Source organism: Equus przewalskii, chromosome 30 (genome assembly GCF_037783145.1).
Source record: "Equus przewalskii isolate Varuska chromosome 30, EquPr2, whole genome shotgun sequence".
NCBI lineage: Eukaryota > Metazoa > Chordata > Mammalia > Perissodactyla > Equidae > Equus > Equus przewalskii.
The window spans coordinates 17,526,444-17,548,571 of NC_091860.1; the positions used below are offsets into that span (position 1 = coordinate 17,526,444).

The 22,128-nt window shown below is 40.7% G+C and overlaps 1 protein-coding gene across 2 annotated transcripts in view; it reads left to right on the forward strand.

The window, feature by feature from the left end:
* Positions 1–22,128, forward strand: part of RSU1 (Ras suppressor protein 1) — a 177,746-nt gene that overhangs the window by 49,327 nt on the left and 106,291 nt on the right. For both annotated transcript variants that reach the window (XM_070601075.1, XM_070601076.1), the window contains exons 6-7: positions 1,323–1,405; positions 1,678–1,792. In XM_070601075.1, the coding sequence (XP_070457176.1) occupies positions 1,323–1,405; positions 1,678–1,792 (198 nt within the window). The remainder of the gene's footprint in view (positions 1–1,322; positions 1,406–1,677; positions 1,793–22,128) is intronic.

Below are 22,128 nucleotides of genomic sequence, written 5' to 3' on the forward strand. Positions count from 1 at the left end.
TGTGGAAAAAAAAATAAAAATAAAAAACCAAAACATGTGGCCTCTCCTGTTGCTTTTATAGGCTGTTTACCCAAGCATATTCTAAAAATATCCTTTAATAAACTCTCACAGAACTTTAAAAATTTCCAGCCATAATTCTTGTTTTAGGCCTTTAAAAAAGTACTCTTATTGATAATAGTCTATATTGTCTAATATACAAACATTAAGAAATTGCTAGTCGCAGATGAACAGCGTTTATCCTTTTATACGCAAGCAGATTTCTTGCTGCAGATGGTCATAAAAATTAGGAAAAACGGAATTTTCTGAGAACTCCTGAAATATTTAGGAAAGAGTTGTTTTCCTTCAGTGAGAGTTCTGCTTTTCCAGATAGTGACATACGTGGCATCTAGGAGTTCTGAATTTTCTGAGCTAGTCTCTAAAATTTCGTTTTTTACCTTATCTAGACTCTTCTCTCAGACTTTCTCGAGCACCTGAAACCAACTCTAAAATATTTTCTGGGGCCATGGAAGCAATTGTTTTTATTACGTATGTTAACATACAGTTCTGTCAAGTTTTAAAACATTGGACTATAGTTAAATGTCAACAAACCAAACATGCATCAGATTATACTCCTCCTTTTTGGTTGAGGATAAAAAGATGGTTTAGGATTTTTAGCCTTCAGTAGTTTGGGTTCATGGTATTGTGTTATTTTGTGAACAAATCTGATTACTGATATTCTGTCTAAGTTAGGGTTTTCTTTATTTTTTAAACTCCATGTCATTATTTTAGCCCCTTTGTCTTCGTTTATTTTTGTCATTAAGGCTATAGAAACAAGTAATAATAATATAGCCTGATTGTGGAAACAATGAAATAGTGATTGTGGCCTTCATCACCAGAAAGCCTTTTAGTTGTTTCTTTCTTTTTAACATAGTTGCATTTACGCGAAAGAGCCCTTTTACACTAAGTACTGATATAAATGACACAGTGGTTTTCTTTGTTTTACTTTGGATGCAAATCAAGCCATAAATGTGATTCGGAAGTAATAGGAGAAAAGTAGCTATCTTTTCTGAAAGCGTATTGCGACTCCGTGCCAGAAACTGCTGGTCCCCAGTTGTTAATTGTGTCAGTCCTCTTGGATATAGCTGTTTTCCTAAACACACCAGCCCCACAATAAGCCAGTAAATCTAAGTTTGACCTGCTTGTTATTATCGTGAGCCCTAGGTATGTCACTGGCTTTTCACCAAGCCAAGGTTATTAATCAAAGCTGACTCCCTTGTATTGATCAGACCTCAAATGGTTGGGTTCCATGCCACCCTGTTTATATATTGCTGTTTAATTTGCAGCCACCCTGCGTGCACTCTATCTAAGTGACAACGATTTTGAAATCCTGCCTCCAGATATTGGGAAGCTCACAAAGTTGCAGATAGTAAGTAATTTATCTAAATTCTCAGAAAATCAATTCACTTCTGCAGCCCTTGTAGGAGCAGAATCAAGTCAATTTGAGCAGGAGTGTGGTTTGTTTTGCAGGAATAAACCACTACTCCTGAAACTGTTTCTTGTTCATCTCCAGACACTTGTAAATAAATTGGAAGGATTGAGCCTTGTAAGAAGAGAGGGCATGAAAGAGGACAAGAGTTTCTGTTGAGCGCCTCTTGGTGTGAAAATTGTTTTGACAACTCCTTGTTTTCTTATATTTAGCTCAGCCTTAGGGATAACGACCTGATCTCGCTGCCTAAGGAAATCGGGGAGCTTACTCAGCTCAAGGAACTCCACATTCAGGGGAACCGCCTGACCGTCCTGCCCCCAGAACTAGGTAAGGTTGCTGATGAATGATCTGAGTTCTGGGTTTAGTTAATGATGATGATCCAGATGCTGCAATTCTGCACAACCCTCTCTCGTCTTCTTGGCAAATCTCCTCCACCGAGGCACCCAATTCTGATCATTTCTAGTAGCATTTGTCCTTGGCCAGAGGTTAGCCGTTATGGGTTTGACCTGCCCTGATGCTGTGTTCAGCAGCTGCAGCATCCAGTGTCTCAGAAACTGCAGACAGAAGATGACCCAGCTCAGCTGCTTGCACAGGGTAGTGGAAAGAGCCTGAGATAGTGGTAATAGTCTCATTTATGGCTCCTCCTTTACTAGCTAGTGATGTTTGTTTTTATCAAACCATCACTCTTATTTTTTTAATCCCTTAATTTTTTGTTTTAATCCCTTGAAAACTTTTACCAAATAATTAAAGTATTTATGATAGCTGCTTGAAAATACCTTTTCCAGTCATGAATTTGGTTCTCTCCTGATTCCATCTCCAGTGGGAACTGTGAAACATATTCCAGCTGATATTCCCCAGTCCTGCTCCCAGGGTGGCTGAATCTTACCACTCTGCCTCGTCATTCAGATGGTCCGGGGTGGGCTAACGACGTCCCTCAGAGATAACATCCAGACCAGTTATTCTGTGACTGAGGTTATGCTGCTCTTCTGGGAAAGTTTCATGAGTTCACTTTTCTTTTCTCGTGCAGACTCTCGGAATCCTCTCATTGCTTCAATACATTGAACTGCACTGTTTCCCAAACTATGACTATTTGCTTTTCTGCACCAAAATACCATAGTTTTAAAAAACACATTCAACCCAAAGTTCTTTGAGGAAGTACCTCAAATGCGTCTGGTGGTTTTACAGAGGCCAGTTATTCTCAATTAGGATGGCAGCTCCATGAGCGCAGAAGTTTATATTTGTCCCCTGCTCTGTCCCCGGTGCCTGTCATGTGCTAGGTATGAAGTAGGTGTCAAGGGACATGTACTGAATGAGTGGATGAAACAAGGACCTCAGATAGCAAGGTGTTGGGAAGGCCACCAGGAGGCGGAGTTTGATTGCTCTCCAGAGTTGCGCTGTCCGGTATGGGAGCCACAAGACACATTCCAAGTCCTCAGTAGCCACATGTGGCCCCATGGGAAAATGCAGATAGAGAACATTTCCATCAGTACTTCCAAAGGGAAGTTCTGTTGGGCAGCGCTGGTCTAAAGAAAGAGCATTCACATGATTTCATGGAACAAATGTAAAGTTTCACCCCCGCTTTTCCCATCTGCTTTAGCTCCTTCGTTGGTGTAAAAAGTCTAGAGGCATTTGTATTGATTTTAAGGGCTGAGGCAGGTCCTCGCCTTCTCTTCGCTAAGTTACAAGGAGCCAAGTCTCACTTTAGGAACAGGCTACAGGATCAGGAAAAGATCTTTGCAAAAGTTTTTAAGGCACAAAACTTCTTGTCGAAAGAAAGATTCTGTATGGTGATTGTGAACCATTGGTGTTAGCATGAGTAACACCTGGGACTTTTGCAGACTACAGATACTGCTCCCTCCCCAGCCTGCTGAATCAGAACCTGCACACGTGAGACTAATTCTTGTGTAGTTGGTAAAGCTCCCTCAGTGCTTCTGGCGTGCATCCTTGGTTAGTGTGATTAAAAGAAGTGAAAAAAACAATGTGTATTTTGTTGTCGTTTTATTTTATTTCATTTTTCAAGCCATGAGGCACTGTAGGTCATTAGATTAATCAATGATTTCCATCAGGTAATAATTTGTTAGAAAAATACTTAGTTGAACCCACATATACATATGTACTTAAATATTTTGGAATCTTACTCATATTGCCTATCTTATTTCAATCCTGCCTGTAGTCATATTTGTCTCATGTTTCTGTTAAGCTCCCCAATAACAAGTTAGATATTTTTTATTCAAGAGTAGAATTGAGAGGGGCTGGCCCCGTGGCCGAGTGGTTAAGTCTGTGCGCTCCGCTGCAGGCGGCCCAGTGTTTCATTGGTTCGAATCCTGGGCACGGACATGGCACTGCTCATCAAACCACGCTGAGGCAGCATCCCACATGCCACAACTAGAAGGACCCACAACGAAGAATATACAACTATGTACTGGGGGGCTTTGGGGAGAAAAAGGAAAAAATAAAAAAAAATAAATAAAAGAAAACAATGTAGAATTGAGAAGGAAATTGTTAAATGACTTTATTTTTGCAAGCTATACCTAGAAAAGCTTAATCTCAACATCTGTCTGGTGGCAGTTTTCCCTAATTGCAGGCAAACACTTAGCTAGAAATAAATGATAAACCCCTGCGAGTTTCTGTTAAAAATCTCAACTCAAGATGAAGACAGATGTATTATTTATTTTTGGACAGTGATTTTTTTCAAGTCAAGAATAAAATAATACACAGTCATGTAATAGTAGCTATTATAATAGCAGCCAGTATGTATTAAGGCCTCGTGTGCCCTGGCCCTATGATAAAGTGCTTTTTCTGCTCTGTCTCCTGGAATCATCATAAGAATAGTAAGCCAACTTTTTAGAGGAGAGAAAACCGAGGCATAGAGAGGGTTGCTGACTTGTCCATAGGGATCCAGTTATTGAGTCACGGAGGCAAGATTTGGACCCTGATAGTCTGTCCTCCAGGCCCATATTCCTAACCTCTGCAGTCTATTTCTTCCCATCTGTGTCCTACTAAGAGGATTCCTAGAATGCGGTTTCCAAGTTGGAACAAAACACGACACCTGCCCAGCCCCCACCCCACAATGGTGGCAGGAGGAGAGTGATACAGTGTGAACAATTGCATGCCTGGCACCGGAATGGGGGCAGCAGGGCTAGAATAACACTGTGCGAAATGCAGATGAGGTGGCATCTGCAAAACGAATTGCTCTGCTGGTACTCCATTCCAGGCCACTTGCATTGTCCCAGAGGTTCTTTCCCCTCAGTAAATAGACAGCCACAGGAGGAATGTCTTTTGTTTGGCTGTGTACTCCATATCTGATGTGATCTGGAGCTGCCTGGCTGGCTGACGAGCTGTGGTAGGGACTGAAGTACTTGAAGCTTATTATATCTGTTCCTACAGCACCCACTTGCTGCAGGGTGCATTTTTTTTTTTTTTGAGGAAGATTAGCCCTGAGCTAACTACTGCCCATCCTCCTCTTTTTGCTGAGGAAGACTGGCCCTGAGCTAACATCGTGCCCATCTTCCTCTACCTTTATATGTGGGATGCCTATGACAGCATGGCATGCTAATTGGTGCCATGTCCACAGCCAGGATCTGAACCAGTGAACCCCGGGCCGCTGAGAAACAGAACGTGCGAACTTAACCACTGTGCCACCGGGCTGGCCCCTGCAGGGTCCATTTTAAAGTACAGCTAGTGATCTCTCCCCTGTGTATTCATTTTTTTTCTTTTACATATCTGAATATGCAGGGTAAATGCTTTTGAGATTTCTGTGAAGTTTCCTTTAAAAATAAATTTGGAGTTTCTTAAGTTGAGACCTTGTTGGTAAGAGTATTTGAACCAAGCAAGAGACTTCAGATGAGTTCTGATTTGTCAGATCTAAGGACGTGCAAGGATGACACAAAATAAAGTCAGGGGCTTGGTGGGAGTTTTCTTATGTAATTGTATTACTTTCCTATTGTGCATCCCTGAATAAGCTACTTTAACCGTTATGCCTGGTTCCTAAACTGTAAAGCACTTGATTTGATGTTAGTCCATATTCCTATAGGAAATTAGATAGCACTTGGGTCTGTCATTCACCCATTCATTTATTCATTCCTTCAAACATTTATTAAGTTCTTATTTTACAACAGGTTTTGTCTCCAAGGAAGTTACTTTTCCAATAAAGTAAAATTCACTTATTCGACAGCTGTTTATTGAGTCCCTGCTTCATGTTTTATTTCCTGAGGGTAAATCAAGAGACAAAACACCCCTTATGACATTCTAGTGGGGGAGGATGGATGGATAGATGGATGGATGGATAGATAGCAAGCATATCAGATGATGCTAAGTGCTCTGGGAAAAAATTAAGCGTGGGAGGTATCCACATAGAGGGGAAGGTCTTGCTGTATTATACAGAATGATCAGAGAAAGCCTCACTCATAAGGTGGTGTCATTTAAGCAGAGACCCAAAGAAGGGAGGGAGCTTTCCTGGCAGAGGGAAGAGCAAGGGCAAAGGTGGGCATGTGTCTTGAGGAACAGCAAGACTAGTGTGGCTGGAACAGAGTGAGCGAGGGGGAGAGTTGGAAGAGATGAGCTTAGATAGGAAGTGGGACTAGGTCACATGGGATCTTGTAGGGCATCGTAAGGATGTTGGCTTTCACTCTGAGTGAGATGGTACAGTAGGCTGAATAAGGGTACCCTAAGGATGCCCCCATCCTTATCATCAGAACGTAGGAAGATGTTACATTGCCTGGTTAAAGGACTCTTCAGATGTGACTTAGAATCTTGACATGGGGAGGTTATCCTGAATTACCAAGGTGAACTCAGTGTAATCACGAGTCCTTAGAGGTGGGAAGCAAGAGGATCAGAGACAGTAGTAGAAGATGTGATGACAGAAACAAGAGGTTGGAATCGTGTCTGGAAGGGGCCAGGAGCCAAGGAACATGGGCGGCCTCCAGCAACTGGAAAAGACAAGGCAGTAGAATTTCTCTGAAGCCTCCAGAAGGAGTGCAACCCTTCTGCATTCATCCAGATGGTGGTAGTGGTCAGATTCTGGGTCTGTTTCAAAGGTAGAACTAACGGGAATCTGTGATGTTTTAGATGAAAGGGGAGAGAGGGAATATTGACTGTGAGGTTTTGGACCTGGGGAACTAGCAGGATGGGGAAGATAGTGGGAAGGGGGGTTGGGGAGATGTGGGAGGAGAGGAGCTAGTCGTGAGCTGAGTTTGGGTGTCCTCAATTTCAGATGCCTTTTGGATGTCTAATCGAGAAGGCAACTGGATATTAGGATCTGGAGTTCAGGAGAGAAATCTGGGCTGCATGTATAATTTGGGGCGTTATCAGCTTAAATGTGATGCCACAGATTGGATGAGGTCCCTTAAATGTGACCGTAAAGGGTGGAAGAGAGAGCCGTGAAGCACTGGTTCGTAAACACTGAAACCAGAAGGATTGGAGACCTTTATGAGTCAGGCTGCCTCCCAGGCGAGCATCTGTGGCGGTCTCGGTGGCTGTGGTGCCCCTGGCTGGCCCTGTGTGCTCGTGCAGTGGGTATGCTTTCGCTTCATAGGAAAAATGGGTTCCCTTATGAGGCAGATTGAGGCTGCTCCTTTTTTCCTGACCCCTGCTAACTCTGCCAGCGAAGGAGTGAAATAGACACAATTGAAATGGTCTCCTGAGTCTGCCTGAATCTAAGTCTCTTTGGGCCCGTATTTTCAGCCAGCAGCTAATCTCTGCTTCTAAAAAGCAGCAGTGTGACTAACTGAAGTTTCGCCCACTTTTAATTAATGGGAGAATTAATTAGTGGAGTGGAGAAAGGGCCTGCATTGGTAGGGGAGGAAGGGAAGGCAGGCATCCTGACCAATCTTCAGAAGAGATAAAGCTGCGGAGTCAACAGCCTCATGGTGGTTTCAGAGCTCGTGTCTCTGTGGGCCATCTTTTGTTCTGCTTTTGCATTTTGTCGCGTGCACGTGAGACAGTTGTGGTCTTATGAGCTGGAGATGTGAGATGTATGTTTTCGTATGGTCTCTTTCCTAAGTTTTCCAGGGTTCAGTTAGTTGCTCTTGATGGAATCATTTCTGGTTTCTTGGCTTCGAGACGGTCGTGAGACCTCTTCTCCTGCATTTGTCAGCCAGATAATTGCCGTTGGTGAAGGAAATTGCATTGGTCAGTTAGGCATGCAAGAAACCAAAGTGTTTGAGATGTCAGAACCTTTTCTACACCAGTTTGTGTATCCTTTGAGAGCAATGCTACATACACCTGGGCTCACTGCCTTTCTGACCTACTGTGTGTGTCAGTAATCAATAGCAATTTTTATTACAGAAATATGAGAAGCATATGTATTCTTTCTAGCATGCTCGTGAACGGTGGAAACGAATATTAATCCCATTCAGAGAGTAAATGTTGTCGTGAATGAGTTTCCCTCCAGTTGTATTTTCCAGAACGGACAGAATTCAGAAAGAGTGGATATACCAGCCTAAAATCCTTCCATTACACCTCTTAATCCTTTTCTTTATGGGCATTGAGAAGCTACAGAAAAATCTTTTGTCTACTGAGGCAGGCAAGAAGGCAATGCAGTGTTCTCTCTTTGGTCAATCAAGTCCCAGGTTATAAGTGTCTTGTTTATCTTCTCCTGTGTTATTGTCACTCTGTCAGTTGATTCCCAATGATCTCATCCAGAGGTTTACAACGTGCTGAAATGTATGCAGTAGATGGTAAAGCTTTGTCTCTTCCTCACTGGGCTGGGGCTCCAGTCTCGCTCGCTATCCCAATTCCTTGCTCTGTAACTGTGGGTAAGTTATTTTATCTTCCATGCCTCATGTGGTATGAGGGTAATAATAACCCTACCTCAGAGTGTTCTTGTGAGGATTAAAATAATCCATGTAAAGAATTTAGCCCCATGCCAGGAGTAAGTACAGCCGCTCAGTAAATGTTAGGTAAATGAACACAGGCACACAGGTGCATGTGTATGGGTGTGTAGAGTGTGTATACATGTACACACACCCCAGTGGATTTCATACTGTTAAACTCTGGCTGTTTAAAGGCTGCTTTTCTGAAACTTGGGCTCTTCTAAAACAGTCTAAGCATCGTGGTCGCCCCAAATCCCACCCTTTGACAGGGGAGAAGCAGTTAGCCGTCAGCGAGAACGGCCGAGAAGGTCCAAGACCTGAAGTGTCTGTTGCCCGCTGTGATTGGTGGGTTTATCAGGTGGTTAAAAGAAAGGCTGTTGAATTACCCTCCGGTGTACAAGCTGAGAAGAAGCCTGGGCGGTGTCAGAGAGAGAGGCCGGGGTAGAGAAGGGGGAGGAGAAGGTGAAGATCAGAGGGAGTGGCTCTGCATGGCACACAGAGTGGACAGGAGGCTGGCAAGAAGCGTCTCACTGCCACCCTTTCAATCGCATCATCATAATTTTAATAATATACTCTTGTGTGTGTGTGTGTGTGTGAGGAAGATTGGCCCTGAGCTATCATCTGTTGCCAATCTTCCTCTTTTTGCTTGAGGAAGATTGTTGCTGCACTATCGTCTGTGCCAGTCTCCCTCTATTTTTATGTGAGATGCCACCACAGTGTGGTTTGATGAGCAGTGCTAGGTCTGTGCCCAGGGTCCGAACCTGTGAACCCTGGGCTGCCGAAGCAGCGTGTGTAAACTGAGCCACTGTACTACCAGGCTGGCCCCGATAATACACTTTTAATTTCACTAGTGATTTTCCAAGTCTGTGCCTTTTTGTGAGTTTTATATGGAGGCTGGGAGTAGGTCACCTGGTTCTTCCACCTAGAAAGCTCCGTGGTTAGCTTTTTGCTTGGACCATTGGTGGCTTCATTCATTCCTTAATTCCTTCATTCATTCACTTGTTCACTTTTTGACATCCTTTGTATGAGTATAAACTTGTCCGTAAGTATTGAATACTTCGCAGTGTTTGCACTAATTAGATTCACTTCTTCATCCCATATTAAGATATTAAACTGCCTCTCTGCAAGAAGCAATTGTTTTCCAATTGTTTAATTTCTCCCTGTCTTATGTTACCTTTTGTGATAGTGCTCATTTCATTGACGATTTTTTTCCTCCTCCCAGAACTTGTGATAATCATTGTTCTGAACTAATTGTCCACATTTTTTAATATTACTGATGTGTGCATACACTGTAATCCTTTTGCCACTTGTCTACATATTAGTAATTTATTTCACATGTAAAGCACACTAAACCCGTCTTTCTAAATCTTTATTATTTTGTTATAAATGAAAACTCTTAAAGATCCAGAATGTGATGTCTGACTCCTTTGGAGTTGAGCAGACTAGTTTAGCTATGCTGTGCAATCTTTTAACTCTTTTCTTAAGAAAAGATGTAACAGCAGTTATTAACCATCTCTAGAATAATCAGACACCAAGGACATAGTAAGAAGTTAAAAAAATTTTCTAGATTCTCTATTCTGAATAATTATCCACCCTAACCCCAGGCCACTTTATGTTGTTATCAGAATTGGTTTTCTCTATCTAAATCCTGTTACTTGTGAAAGGTAGAGATGGGTCACGATCTGTTAATTAGGCTAAGAAGTGGTCCTTCTGAATTTGTCATCTTTCCTATTTCTCTTCTCCTTGATTTTGTTGATGATGTCCATCTTAGACTTGTGAATGAAGTCAAGACATGGGACTGCGTAGTTGAGAGGGCGGTATGTGGCACCAGGTTGCCTAGGGTGCAGTCCTGTCTCTACTCATCACAGGATGGGTGACCTTGAGCGTGTCACTTACCCATATGGTAATCACTGGCCATAATTAAGTAGCACTTGGCCTTTTTCCAATGGGGTACAGTTTCTAGTTCACTGAGATCCTCACCTGACCCAGTTAAGATTTCTGACAAAATGAAAATGAAGAAATTACATAACAGAATTATACAATGTTTGGGATATTTTGTTTTCCTTTTAAAATTAATTTTAATATACGAAAATATAGCACAATATCGTGATCCTATTACTGACTGGACAGTTGTAGGATTCATAAAGTTTAGTTTGGAATGCTGCTGGCGATGTGGTCTGGATAATGATGCATGAGCTTAAAACTATACAATAAACATAGTCTCATTTCAAACTCATTTGTAGAAAATGCCCAGAATTTGAGACTTTTTGGAAGTGCTATTGGTCCAGACTCCTCACTTGCATTATTGGGGTTTTTTTGCTCCTCCTACTACATTCCTTTCACTGGCCTCTGTATGCACTTGAGTTTGTAAACCCTAATTTTACTCCTGGACCCAGTCTTTCTGTGTTGGAAACAGTGGCCACATGCAGGAGTCTAGTGGCTGGGTGCAGGAAGCATTCGGTGCCCGTTGGTTCCGTAACAGTTGCTCCTGCTGTTATTCATCTTATCAATATTTTCAGTAGTGCTCTTCATCTCTGTCTCTCCACTTTAGAAGAAGTGGCTGATTCTGGCTCTGAGATCCTCCTCCCGGAAGCCCTCAGAGAAAGTTGCTGTCAAGAGCTGGGTGAGATGGAGGAGTCTGGCACAAGGGCTTGTGATGAGCAGGGAGAAGTGGGTGCAGGTCTTCAGAGAGGAGCCAGGGAGAAGGAAGAGAAAGGAGGCAGGAGGTGCTGGTGCACGTCTTTGCATGTTTATATCCTTTATGGGTTAAAGGTTTATCATTTTAGTGTTTTGTGTTGATCCAAAGAAGCCAAAAGAATGTAAGTGGAGAGAACGAATATTTCTTGAGCATGTAAACTGTCCCATTAGGCATTTTATATGTCTTCTCATTTAAATCTTACGATAGCTGTGGGAAGTTGGGGGCTTTCTCCCCATTTTGTGGGTGGGGAATAATAAGGCTCTGAGAGGTTTAGTCACCTGCTGAGGTCACACAGCCAGTTAGACTAGAGCTGGCCTGTAGAACACATGCCACAAGCTGTGCTAACTACGCCAGGTTAACCAAGGGTAGGACCATTTGCTAATTCTGTTTTGTGCCATTTCTGGAACAGAGCAAAATATATTAGTCTAGGGCCAGCCCTGGTGGCCTAGTGGTTAAAGTTCAGCATACTCTACTTTGGTGACCCAGGTTTGGTTCCTGGTCGTGGAATCACACCACTCATCTGTCAGTTGCCATGCTGTGGTGGCAGCTCACATAGAAGAACCAGAAGGACATAGAACTAGAAAATACAACTATGTACTGGGGCTTTGGGGAGAAAAATAACATTAGTCTATATAAGAAATAACATTTTTATGAATAAAAGGCTCTGTGGGTCAGATACCAGTGAAGATACGCACTCCAAAAGACATAACTGTTAGTCTCTGAAATGGTTGCCAAACGCCATGAGATGTTAGCTTAATAGAGTGGTAAGCGGCAGGTACTTTCTGCGTGGAATTATAAACGCTGCCACTTGTGCAAAATCGAATTTGTCAATTGGTCACGAACATGTTTGAAGTTACTTTTAAGCTAGGTAGAATTTGGAAATACCTCAGTTTTTACACAAAATATCATCATTTACAAAATAATTTTATAGACTTTATCTCAACTCTATAATCTAGGCAAGGAGAGCTCTTTGGCCACCATTTAAAGATGGCGAAACTGAGCCAGCTCTGATGGCCTAGCAGTTACGGTTTGGCGCTCTCTGCTCTGGTGACCTGGGTTTAGCTCTTGGGTGTAGAACCACCCCACTCATCCATCAGTAACCATGGTGTGGTGGTGGCTCATATAGAAGAACCAAAGATCTTACAGCTGTCCGCAACTATGTATTGAGGCTATGGGGGGTCAAAAGTAAGAAACAGAAAAAGGAGGAAGATTGGCAACAGGTGTTAGCTTAAGGTGAATCTTCCCCCTGCCAAAGAAAACAGGAAAAAAGATGGCAAAACCAAGATGTATAGGGAGCTAGTGACTTAGCCAAAGCTACGTTATTGACATGGCTTGTTACTGACGGAATCAGATTTTTAGTTCATATCTTTTGACTTCAAAAATAAGTATTCCTCCTGGTAGTATAGCCATAAATGTATTAACAATGAGCCAATAGAAAGTCATCATTGGGGCCTGCCCAGTGGTGCAGTGGTTAAGTTTGCATCTTCTGCTTCAGTGGCCCGGGGTTCGCAGATTCAGATCCCAAGTGTGGACCTACACACCACTTATCAAGCCATGCTGTGGCAGGCATCCCACATGTAAAAGAGAGGAAGATGGGTATGGATGTTAGGTCAGGGCCAGTCTTCCTCAGAAGAAGGAGGACGATTGGTGGCAGATCTTAGCTCAGGGCTAATCTTCTCAAAAAAAAGTCACCATTTATCATTAGATGACAGATTATCGTGATTCTAAACATATGCCTTAATTCTATTCTTTGAAAAATATGGAAAATGTGAGGGATAGGAAATCTTTACCAAACTTTGAATTTTGACTTGAATTATATCACATGCTCTTACATTTTATTTCTGTGTTAATATTCCTTTTGCCATACTTCACAAAAAATAACGTATCCTATTCTTTGATTCCCATGGTCTAGGTTGATAATCAAACATGACTCCCGTCAGGTCTCCTCCATGATATTTTTTAACAAGTTCCATTTTATATATTCGATTTCAGTGAATCTCGAGCCCCAGAAAATGCTTTAAGTGTGGATTTTAAAAATGCTAAGCGAATTATATTTCTGCCTGGTGAGTTATTGCTTTAAAGGGGGTGGGAAGTTGCAACACATAAAACGTTTCCATTCTGTCTTATAAATTTCAGGAAGCCCAATGTCAGGTTCATTGTGATTGAACGTGCGCATCAATCTGTGTTAACGCCGGCTGGGAAAGCATGCCACTGTTTGCAGTGGACCATCCTTTGATTTAATAGGACACTAAATGTATTCTTGCCCTGGGAGAAATGCTGGCAGTACTGAGATTCCAGATGTAATTTTTTTTTTTAATTCCAGAGGCATATCTGTAAATGCAGTTCCTATCATCTGAACACATATATAATAGCTTGCATTTATGTAGCATCACCTTCAAAGCCTCTCTCATGTATAATATTATTCTTATATTAAAAATAAGCAGTGTTATACTGAATCAGACCCGAATGGTATTGTGTGTGTGTGAATGTGAGTTTCTTTTGCAGGGGTTGGGGTTTGGAAGGGGGCGAAGGATGATGTCCTTCATGTTGTCAACACCAGAAATTTAGTGATAGGATAAGCCAGAGCTTTGGGTCCAACTCCTCATGGGTCATAGTTATGTTTATTTAGACCTTTCCAGAATCATTTACGTTTTCAACCAAGTGTTAATTCCATAAGTTGACTACCTACTGCACGAAAGCATCTAGTGGTGCCATTTGTGCTTCTGTAGAGTCTTCGGCAGCAGCCCGCATTCTAATATTATTAAACATGCCCATGTTCATTGTCAGTACACGTTTGGTGATGTTCGTAGGCATCAGTACTCTCTGTTGCCTTTTAGATTTGCTGTTTTAAGAAGAATGGCTCTTGTCCTTGGACAGCCCCTAGCTACCTTATTGTGTCAGATTCTGACCTCTGGCCCTGTATACGGTGTTTTCTTGTAATCTGTTGGGTTAGGGGAACTGCGGTAAATGAGATAGACATAATCTCTGCCCTTATAAGGGGAATCTTTGAAAGAAACAACTAAACAAAGAGTCGAAAATGACAAAACAGAAATTAAACTGATACCCAGATCTGCTGGAAGGTCAGCTTCAGTGTCACACTTGAGCTTGCATCCTTCAGAGAAAAGAGAACGCCACCCTCTTCTCTCACCTGGGTTGCCCTAAGAACCTCCGAACTGGTTGCCCTGCTCCTCTCTGGCTCCTTCCAGTCCAGTCTTCACACAGTAGTCAGGTTGGTTTTGTAAAATCCCAGATAGGATTATATCACTTCTGAGATTGGAATGCTTTAGTGTACTCTGTTGAGCTATGAGACCCCAGATGTTGAATATAAGTGGCAAGAGCAGACATCCTTATCTTACTCCTGATCTCAGTGGGAAGGCACCCAGTCTTTCCCCATTAAGTTTGTTTTCTGTGAGTTATTTGTAGATGACCTTAGTCAAGTTTAGGAAGCGCCCTTCAATTCCTTGTTTGTAGAATGATTTTATCATGAAAGGGTATAGGATTTTGTCCATTGCTTTTTCTGTATCTGTTGAGATGATCATGTGGTTTTTATTTTTGGTATTTTCCTTTTTATGTATTTCTGGATTTGGTTTACTAATATTTTGTTTTAAGTTCTTCCACTTTGTTCCATTCATGAAGGATATCGGTCTGTAGTTTTTTTCTTGTCTTACAGTATGCTTTTTGTATCAGGAATATCCTGGTCTCGTAAAACGTGTAAAATTGATATTATTCTTCTTTAAAGGTTTGAAAGAATTCATTAGTGAAGCCATCTGGGTCTTGAGTTTTCTTTGTGAAAAAGTTTTGAATTATGTATTCATTTTTTTTCATAGATAGAAAGCTCTTCAGATTTTCTATTTTTTTAGTGTTGGTAATTTGCATATTTCAGATTTCGTGTATTTCTTCTAAATTGGTCTGTAGCATCTATAATGATGTCCCCATTTTCATTTGTGATACTAGTAATTTGTGCTTCTCTTTTTTTCTTCCTTTGATTGATCTAGCTAGATTTCATCAGTTTTATTGCTCTTTTCAAAATACCCCATGTTGTTGTTTCATTGAGTTCCTTTATTCTTTGTTTTGTATTTCATTGACTTCCCTTTTTTCTGCTCTTTTTGAGTACAATTTGCTTTACTTTTTCTAACTTCTTTAGGGGAAAGCATAGATCATTGCTTTTGAATCTTTCTTCTCTAGTATAAGCATTTAGAGAAATAAATTTCTCTCTAATCACTATTTTAGCTAGATCCCACATTTTTTGTTTTCATGATCATTCAGTTCAAAATATTTTCTAGTTTCCCTGGTAATTTCTTCTTTGGCATGTGGGTTACTTAGAAATGTTTTGTTTTCAAGTATTTGAAGATTTTATAATCATTTTATTATTGATTTCTAATTTAATTACATTATGATCATAAATTATAATCTATATGATTCTCAACTTTTTAAAATTTATTGACTTGTTTTATGGCCTAGCATGTTAATGATTTTTCCATGTGCACTCTCTATGTGAAATTATGTACCCTGTGAGATTATATACAGTGTTCTGTAAATGTCAGGTCAAATTGGTTGATAGAAGCTCCAATAGCATAGTTTTTTTCTTGTCAGCTATCTGTTAAATAAGAAAAGAGAAAAATATCTTTAGTGATTATTGACATATTTACCTTTTCTGGTGCTCTTCATTCCTTGATGTAGATACAGGTTTCCATCTGATACCATTTACATCCTGAAGAATTTCCTTTTATACTTCTGCTAGTATAGTCCTTTGTGGCCACACATTCTCTCAGCTTTTCTTCATCTGAAATATCTATTTTGCCTTCATTGTAACGGATTTTTTTTCATAGGTATAAAATTTTAGGTTGACAGTTTGGGGGTTTTTTTCCTTCCAACACTTCGAAGGTAGTGTTCTATTGTCTTCTGGTTTGTGTTTTGGCTTCATTCTTGTGTTTTCTGTATATGTCTATTTTTCTACAGTTGCTTTTAAGATTTTCTCTTCATAAATGGTTTTCAGCAGTTTCATTATGTGCCTTGCTGTGGTTTCCTTTGTTCCTTCTTCTTGAGGGTTTTATGGAACTTCTTTGATATATGAGTTTATACTATTTATCAAATTTGATAAGTTTTTAGCCATTATTTCTATATTTATTTGTTTACTTATTTAGCTAGCTGGCCCTCATGTCTCTCTCTTCTTCTGGATGTCGGATTACACTTATGTTAGATTGCCTGGTGTCTTCCACAAGTCACCTGCACAAAACTTTCTGTTTTATCTTGTTTTGTTTCTTTTCAACCTGTTCCCCCCTATTTATGCTTCAGTTGGATAGTTTCTTTTGCTTTGTCTTCAAGTTAATTGATTTTTCTTTCTGCAGTGTCTAATCTCCTGGTAAGGCTATTCAGTGAAATTTTCACTTCAGATCATGTATTTTTCGGTTCAGGTGTATCCATATAGTTCTCATAATTCTATTTCTCTATTAATAGTTCCTATTTATTTCCTTCTTATGCTCATGTTTTCCTCTAATTTCTTGCACACATTTTAAATAGCTGTTTTAACATTTTTGTCTGCTAACACAATTTCTGAATCTGTTTCTGTTGACTGATTTTTCTCTTGTTGATAAATCACCTTTTTTTGTTTCTCTACATGTCTAGTGTTTTTTTACTGTATAGTAGACATTTTGAATAGTATACTTTTGACTGGATGGATGTTATTATCTCTCTTCGTAGGCTGTTGAGTTTCCTTCTGGGAAGCAATTAATTTATTTTCCACCAGCTTGATTCTTTCAAGGCTTGTTTTTAACCTTGACTAGGGTTGGTCTGGACTAGCCTTTACTCCAGGGCTAGATCGGCCCTCTTCCTAAGACTTTCAGGATCTCTATCTAAGGAACAGGCTCTTCAGTGAGGTCTCTACTCTCTGGCTGATCAGAAAGTGAATGTTTCCTAGCCTTGTGCAAACTCCAGTAATTGTTTGGCTTACATGTCCTCTATAGTTCGTTCCCTGTTAGTTTATATTTTTCTTTCCTAGCCTGGAGGAGTCTTGCCCTGGACACTGCAGTTATTATTCAGCCAAAGAGTCATAGGAACTCTCTGCAGGTTTCTGGGGCTCTTTTCCTCTCTAGCTCCTTTCTTTCTACCACCCTGCCTCTAAAATTCCCATTACCTTGGTAGCCTCAAATGCTGATCTTTCTGCAACGCCACTGTGGTTTGATCCCCCACTTCCTGCATGACTGTCTGGAACTGCTTCTGGGAGAAAATTAGGGTAATCGTGGGGTTCTTCTCATTTCACTTCTCTCAGGAATTATAGTCTGGGGCTGCCTATTGCCCAGTATCTAAAAGCAGTTATCCATTTTGTCCAGTTACTTCATCATGGCTCGAAGCAGAAGTCAGGATTAGTGTTTGGTAATCTTCACTGTGGGCAGGTGAAGTGAATGAATGAATACAGTTATTTTTCTGCCTCTTTCTTGCTCATTTACACAGCCTCAAGAAGTTACTTTAATTCACTTTATCCCTTCAACCTTGCACTCACTGGCTTGGTGTTGTAGCAGACATGGAAGTATGATCATGCTTTTCATCCTCCATATTACTTCCAAATGTTCAGTAAGACCATTTCCACTTTCACTCTTGATATTACCACATTTTTAACCCCTAGAATAATCTATTGGTCTTGACTGCTTTTTGGATTATCGTTTAAGCCACTGTTACAGCTAAGACCAGCCATATATGTTTGCAAGGGCTGCTGTAACAAATTATCACAGAGCGGGTGGCTTAAACAGCGGAAATTTATTTTCTTGTACTTGTGGAGGCTAGATGTTTAGATGGTGGTATCAGTAGAATTGCTTCTTTTTCGGGCCTATAAGGGAAGGATCTCTTCCAGACCTCTCTCTTTGGTTTGTAGACGGCCACCTTCTTGCTATATCTTCATAGTTGTCCCTCTGATGTGCACGCATGTCTGGTGTTTCTCTCCACGTGTCCAAATTTCCTCTTCGTATAAGGATGCTGGTCGTATTGGATGAGGGCACACTCTAATGACCTCATTTTAACTAAATCACTTCTGCAAAGACCCTGTCTCCAGATGTAGTCTCTTTCTGAGCTACTGGGAGTTAGGACTTCAACATGAACTTTTGGATGGAAGACGCAATTGAGCCCGTAGCACCAATCATTTCTCTCATCTCTTTATTTATAAAACTTGGTGTAAAACTTGATGTCCTTTGAGACTGTGTCATTGTTCACATGGCTGCTTATGGCTGTCGATCCCTTTTATTTTGCAACAATAGGTCAGGTTTCTTTAAGCCATCATTTTTTATCTTTTCGAGAATCACTGACTCCTTTGAGAAACCAGTGAAACCTATATAGAGCCACTCTCCCCAAAATATGTTTTCACATGTGAAACTTTACATATAATTTGGAGAATTTTAAAGGCTCCCAAATCCATCTATGGACCCTTCAATGTAGAATTCCCATCCCAGATATTCTTAGTTTTAACGCTTTGTTCTAGGTTCTATTTGCTGACTATTATGGACATCATTTATGTATATCTGCCAGACTTTCTTCTGAATCACATGCAGATAAAAAACAATGACTGAGCCCAAGATATGTGAATGGATTGTGCATGACGTTATAGCTGGAGAAAGAGGAAAGACATTCATCACTCATTTGATTGGTTCTCTTTTGAGTCTAGTTCATAGAATACAACGGTAGCTGGCCGTATATAAACTTTAAAGGGGTGTTCGCTTTTTTCCCCTTGCATTAAAAGGTTATGTGCTGCAATGTGAGACAAATAAATCATGATTCTCTACAACAACAGCGTTGCAGTCAGTTATATAAATTGCCAGTGAAACACTAAATCTGTCACTTTGTGTGTTCTGACCATTTAACAATTGGAACAGTGTTGGAAAAGAGGGCTGCCTGGAAACAAAAGAAGCAAATAAAGTGGCAGATGCAATTAGCAAGATCAATGGTTGGTGTTAAAGGTTCATTGTTTGGTCATTTCAGTTGATCCAAGCAATTGCTATCCAAGAGACTTCGCTAGCTATAATTTGCTGTAAAAGAATACAGAAAAGTGAGCTGCCCAACTTTACAACATCTTGGAGGATGTTATTTCTCAGCTTACTGTGTTCCTTAGGACAGTGACCAAAAGATCAAGCTTGTTCTTTTCATTCATGCTTTTCATTGATATTACAGAACTTTTGCTCGCCCTGTAAACTTTTTTGACTTAACTGTTCACCTGCTTATTTAACAAAAGTCTCCTGGTCCGTGTTTGAATCCTTCGTAGCAGTTCTTTGAATCTCAGTTTATCACACCTTTCTGTTTCTTCAGGCTGCCAGATTGTGCACTGTCAAGTCGTAACCTCAGGATGACTTCCTGAACTGCGGCCAACACCACTTTGAATAGCATTGAATTATCTGTGTTAATAAGATTTTTATAACTTTGTGTTTCATTGTCTTAAATTGGTCAATTTTTATAAGTGAATAAAGTTGGAAATGTGCCAATAATGATGATGATAATGACACTAGTAGCTCCCATTTATGAGTGTTTGTATCTCCTAAATAAGATATTTAATTCTAAATAAGGTCTTCCTATAAGGTGGAGCTACTGTGTCACCCATTTTACACATGAGAAAACTGAAGCTTAAGGTGACTTGCCACAGTCACAGAGGTGGAAAATCTCTTCTCTGTCAGACTCCTTGCTTTTAACCATTACTTATGTTCTCTGGAGTCTCTTAAATGCTTATTACCTAATATCTTTCCAGACCTTGTGAAAGACACAAAAGGTATGATGCAGTTCTCTCTCCCACAGAGCTAATAGCCTAATGAAACCTAAAACGGTTAAGGAGCTATTAAATTAGGCACCAAATGTAATTGCAGTAGGATTGCAGGCTGGGGAAGATCAGCATGGCTTCGGATAGTTTAAAAAGCCGTCAGCTTGGGCTGCCATAACAAAAATACCTTAGCCTGGGAGGCTTAAACAATGGAAATTTATTTCTCACTGTTCTGGAGGCAGGAAGTCCAAGATCAAGGTGCCGGCTGACTTGGTTCCTGGTGAGGACCCTCTTCCTGGTTTGCAAGAGGACACCATCTTGCTGGGCCCTCACATGGCAGAGAGAGTTGTCTCTTCTTAGAAGGGCACTAATCCCATTCATGAGGGCTCCACCCTGATGACCTAGTTACCTCCCAAAGACCCCACCTCCAAATAGCATCTCATTGGTGGTTAGAGCTTCAAGAATAATGGGAGAGACAGTCCATAGCAAGCAGAGATGAGATGTCAACTGGCCCTTAGCAGAAGCCGCAACAATAAAAGAAAAAAGAAAAGCAATGGTGTATATTAAATTTCTTGACTTAAATACAAATTTAGTCATCTCCTAGTATAGCCTCCTCCAGCACTCATCGAAACTTCTCCCTTTCACATAGCTAGGTGTTCTGTGACTGGTTGGACAACTTTGAGCATCCCCATAGTGAGATGCTGCTCATGCTGTTCTTCCCCATTTAGCCCAGTTGGTTCTCAGAGTTTGTGAGATCATGGGCTACTTAAGGAAGCTAATGAAAGCTATGGATTCTCCCTAGGAAAAAAAAAGTGTATACATGCTCGTTGGAACTGGGCTTAAAAAAGTCCATCCTGGCCCCACCCTACACTATCAGCTTATTTTAACCACTCTTGGAGGTGTTGGAGATAAATGGCAGAGCTGCTTTACATACTTCAGTAGGAAAAAATTAGCAAGAACAGATGTTTCACAAGAGAAGATGGACGACCAAGCATGTGAAAAACTGGTCAACCTCACTAGCAATCAAAGCAATGTAGATTAAAACAAGTTGCCATTTTTTAGTGTATCAGCTAACAGCGACTTTAGAAAATAATCATATAAAGCGATGGTGAGGGTTTGGGAAATGAACGTTTTCATACACTGCTGGTGGCTTGTAAATTAATGTGATGTCCTAGACTGTATTTTAACCATATATATCAGGCACTATAAAAGCTTCCCATCTTTTGTGGCAGTATATGCCTTTCTGGGAACCTGTCCTCAAGAAATAATCAAGAACTCGGACAAGTTTATACAAATATGTTTTTGCAACAGTCTTTATAATAGTGAAAATTTTGAAGCCACCTTAGAGTCCAATGATATAAGAATAGTTAAATAGTTACCTTATAGAATATAAAATGACATGGGAAGTGCTTACAACAACCCATTATTAGGTTGAATGAATGATTCTAATTATAGGGAATAAAAAAAAGGTATTGATTAATGTCTTTGTATGTTGGGGTTCTAAGTGATTTTTATCTTTTAAAAGAATTTTTCAGAAGTTTTGCAGTGTATTTGTGTTAGCTTTATAAACTATATCAAATTAGCTTTTACTGCATAACAAACTACCCCAAAACCTAGTGGGTTAAAACAAAGCCATTTTATTTGCTTATACGTTGGTCAGAACTGTCTCAGTGGATACTTACTTGAATCTTCATGGCTCAGGGGTCAGCTGGGGGTTGGCTGATGGCTGATGATCCAAGATAGTCTTACTCACGTATCTGGGGCTGGCAGGCTGTCTGCCAAGGCTCCACAATGCCCAGGTGCACGGGCACTTTCCAAGCTTGTGTTTGGTTCACATTTGTTAATGCCTCATTGGCCAACGCAAGTTACATGACTAAGCCCAGAGTCAATGTGCAAAGGAACTAAGAATGGGCTGGGGGAGAGGATTATTGCAGCCATTTTTGCAATCAGTCTTTGACCTAAACAGTTAGATAAATGTCATTAAAAAAAATAAAAAGAGGGGGCTGGCCCCGTGGCCGAGTGGTTAAGTTTGCGTGCTCCGCTGCAGGCGGCCCAGTGTTTTGTTAGTTCGAATCCTGGGCGCGGACATGGCACTGCTCATCAGACCACGCTGAGGCAGCGTCCCACATGCCACAACTAGAAGAACCCACAACGAAGAATACACAACTATGTACCGGGGGGCTTTGGGGAGAAAAAGGAAAAAATAAAATCTTTAAAAAAAAAATAAAAAGAAACACCTAACTATCCTGAAGTCCTGAATTACAGCCTCTGAGAGTCATAGTATCTTTATGTTGTGGTGACTTTAACTGTCTCCTTGTCTTTTCATTCCTTTGTGGCTGTAATGAGCAGGGAAGAGAATAGTTTTCCAGCTTCATTTCCCCTGCCACATCCTTCCCCAGCTTCAGTAGCCAGGAGCTTGGGC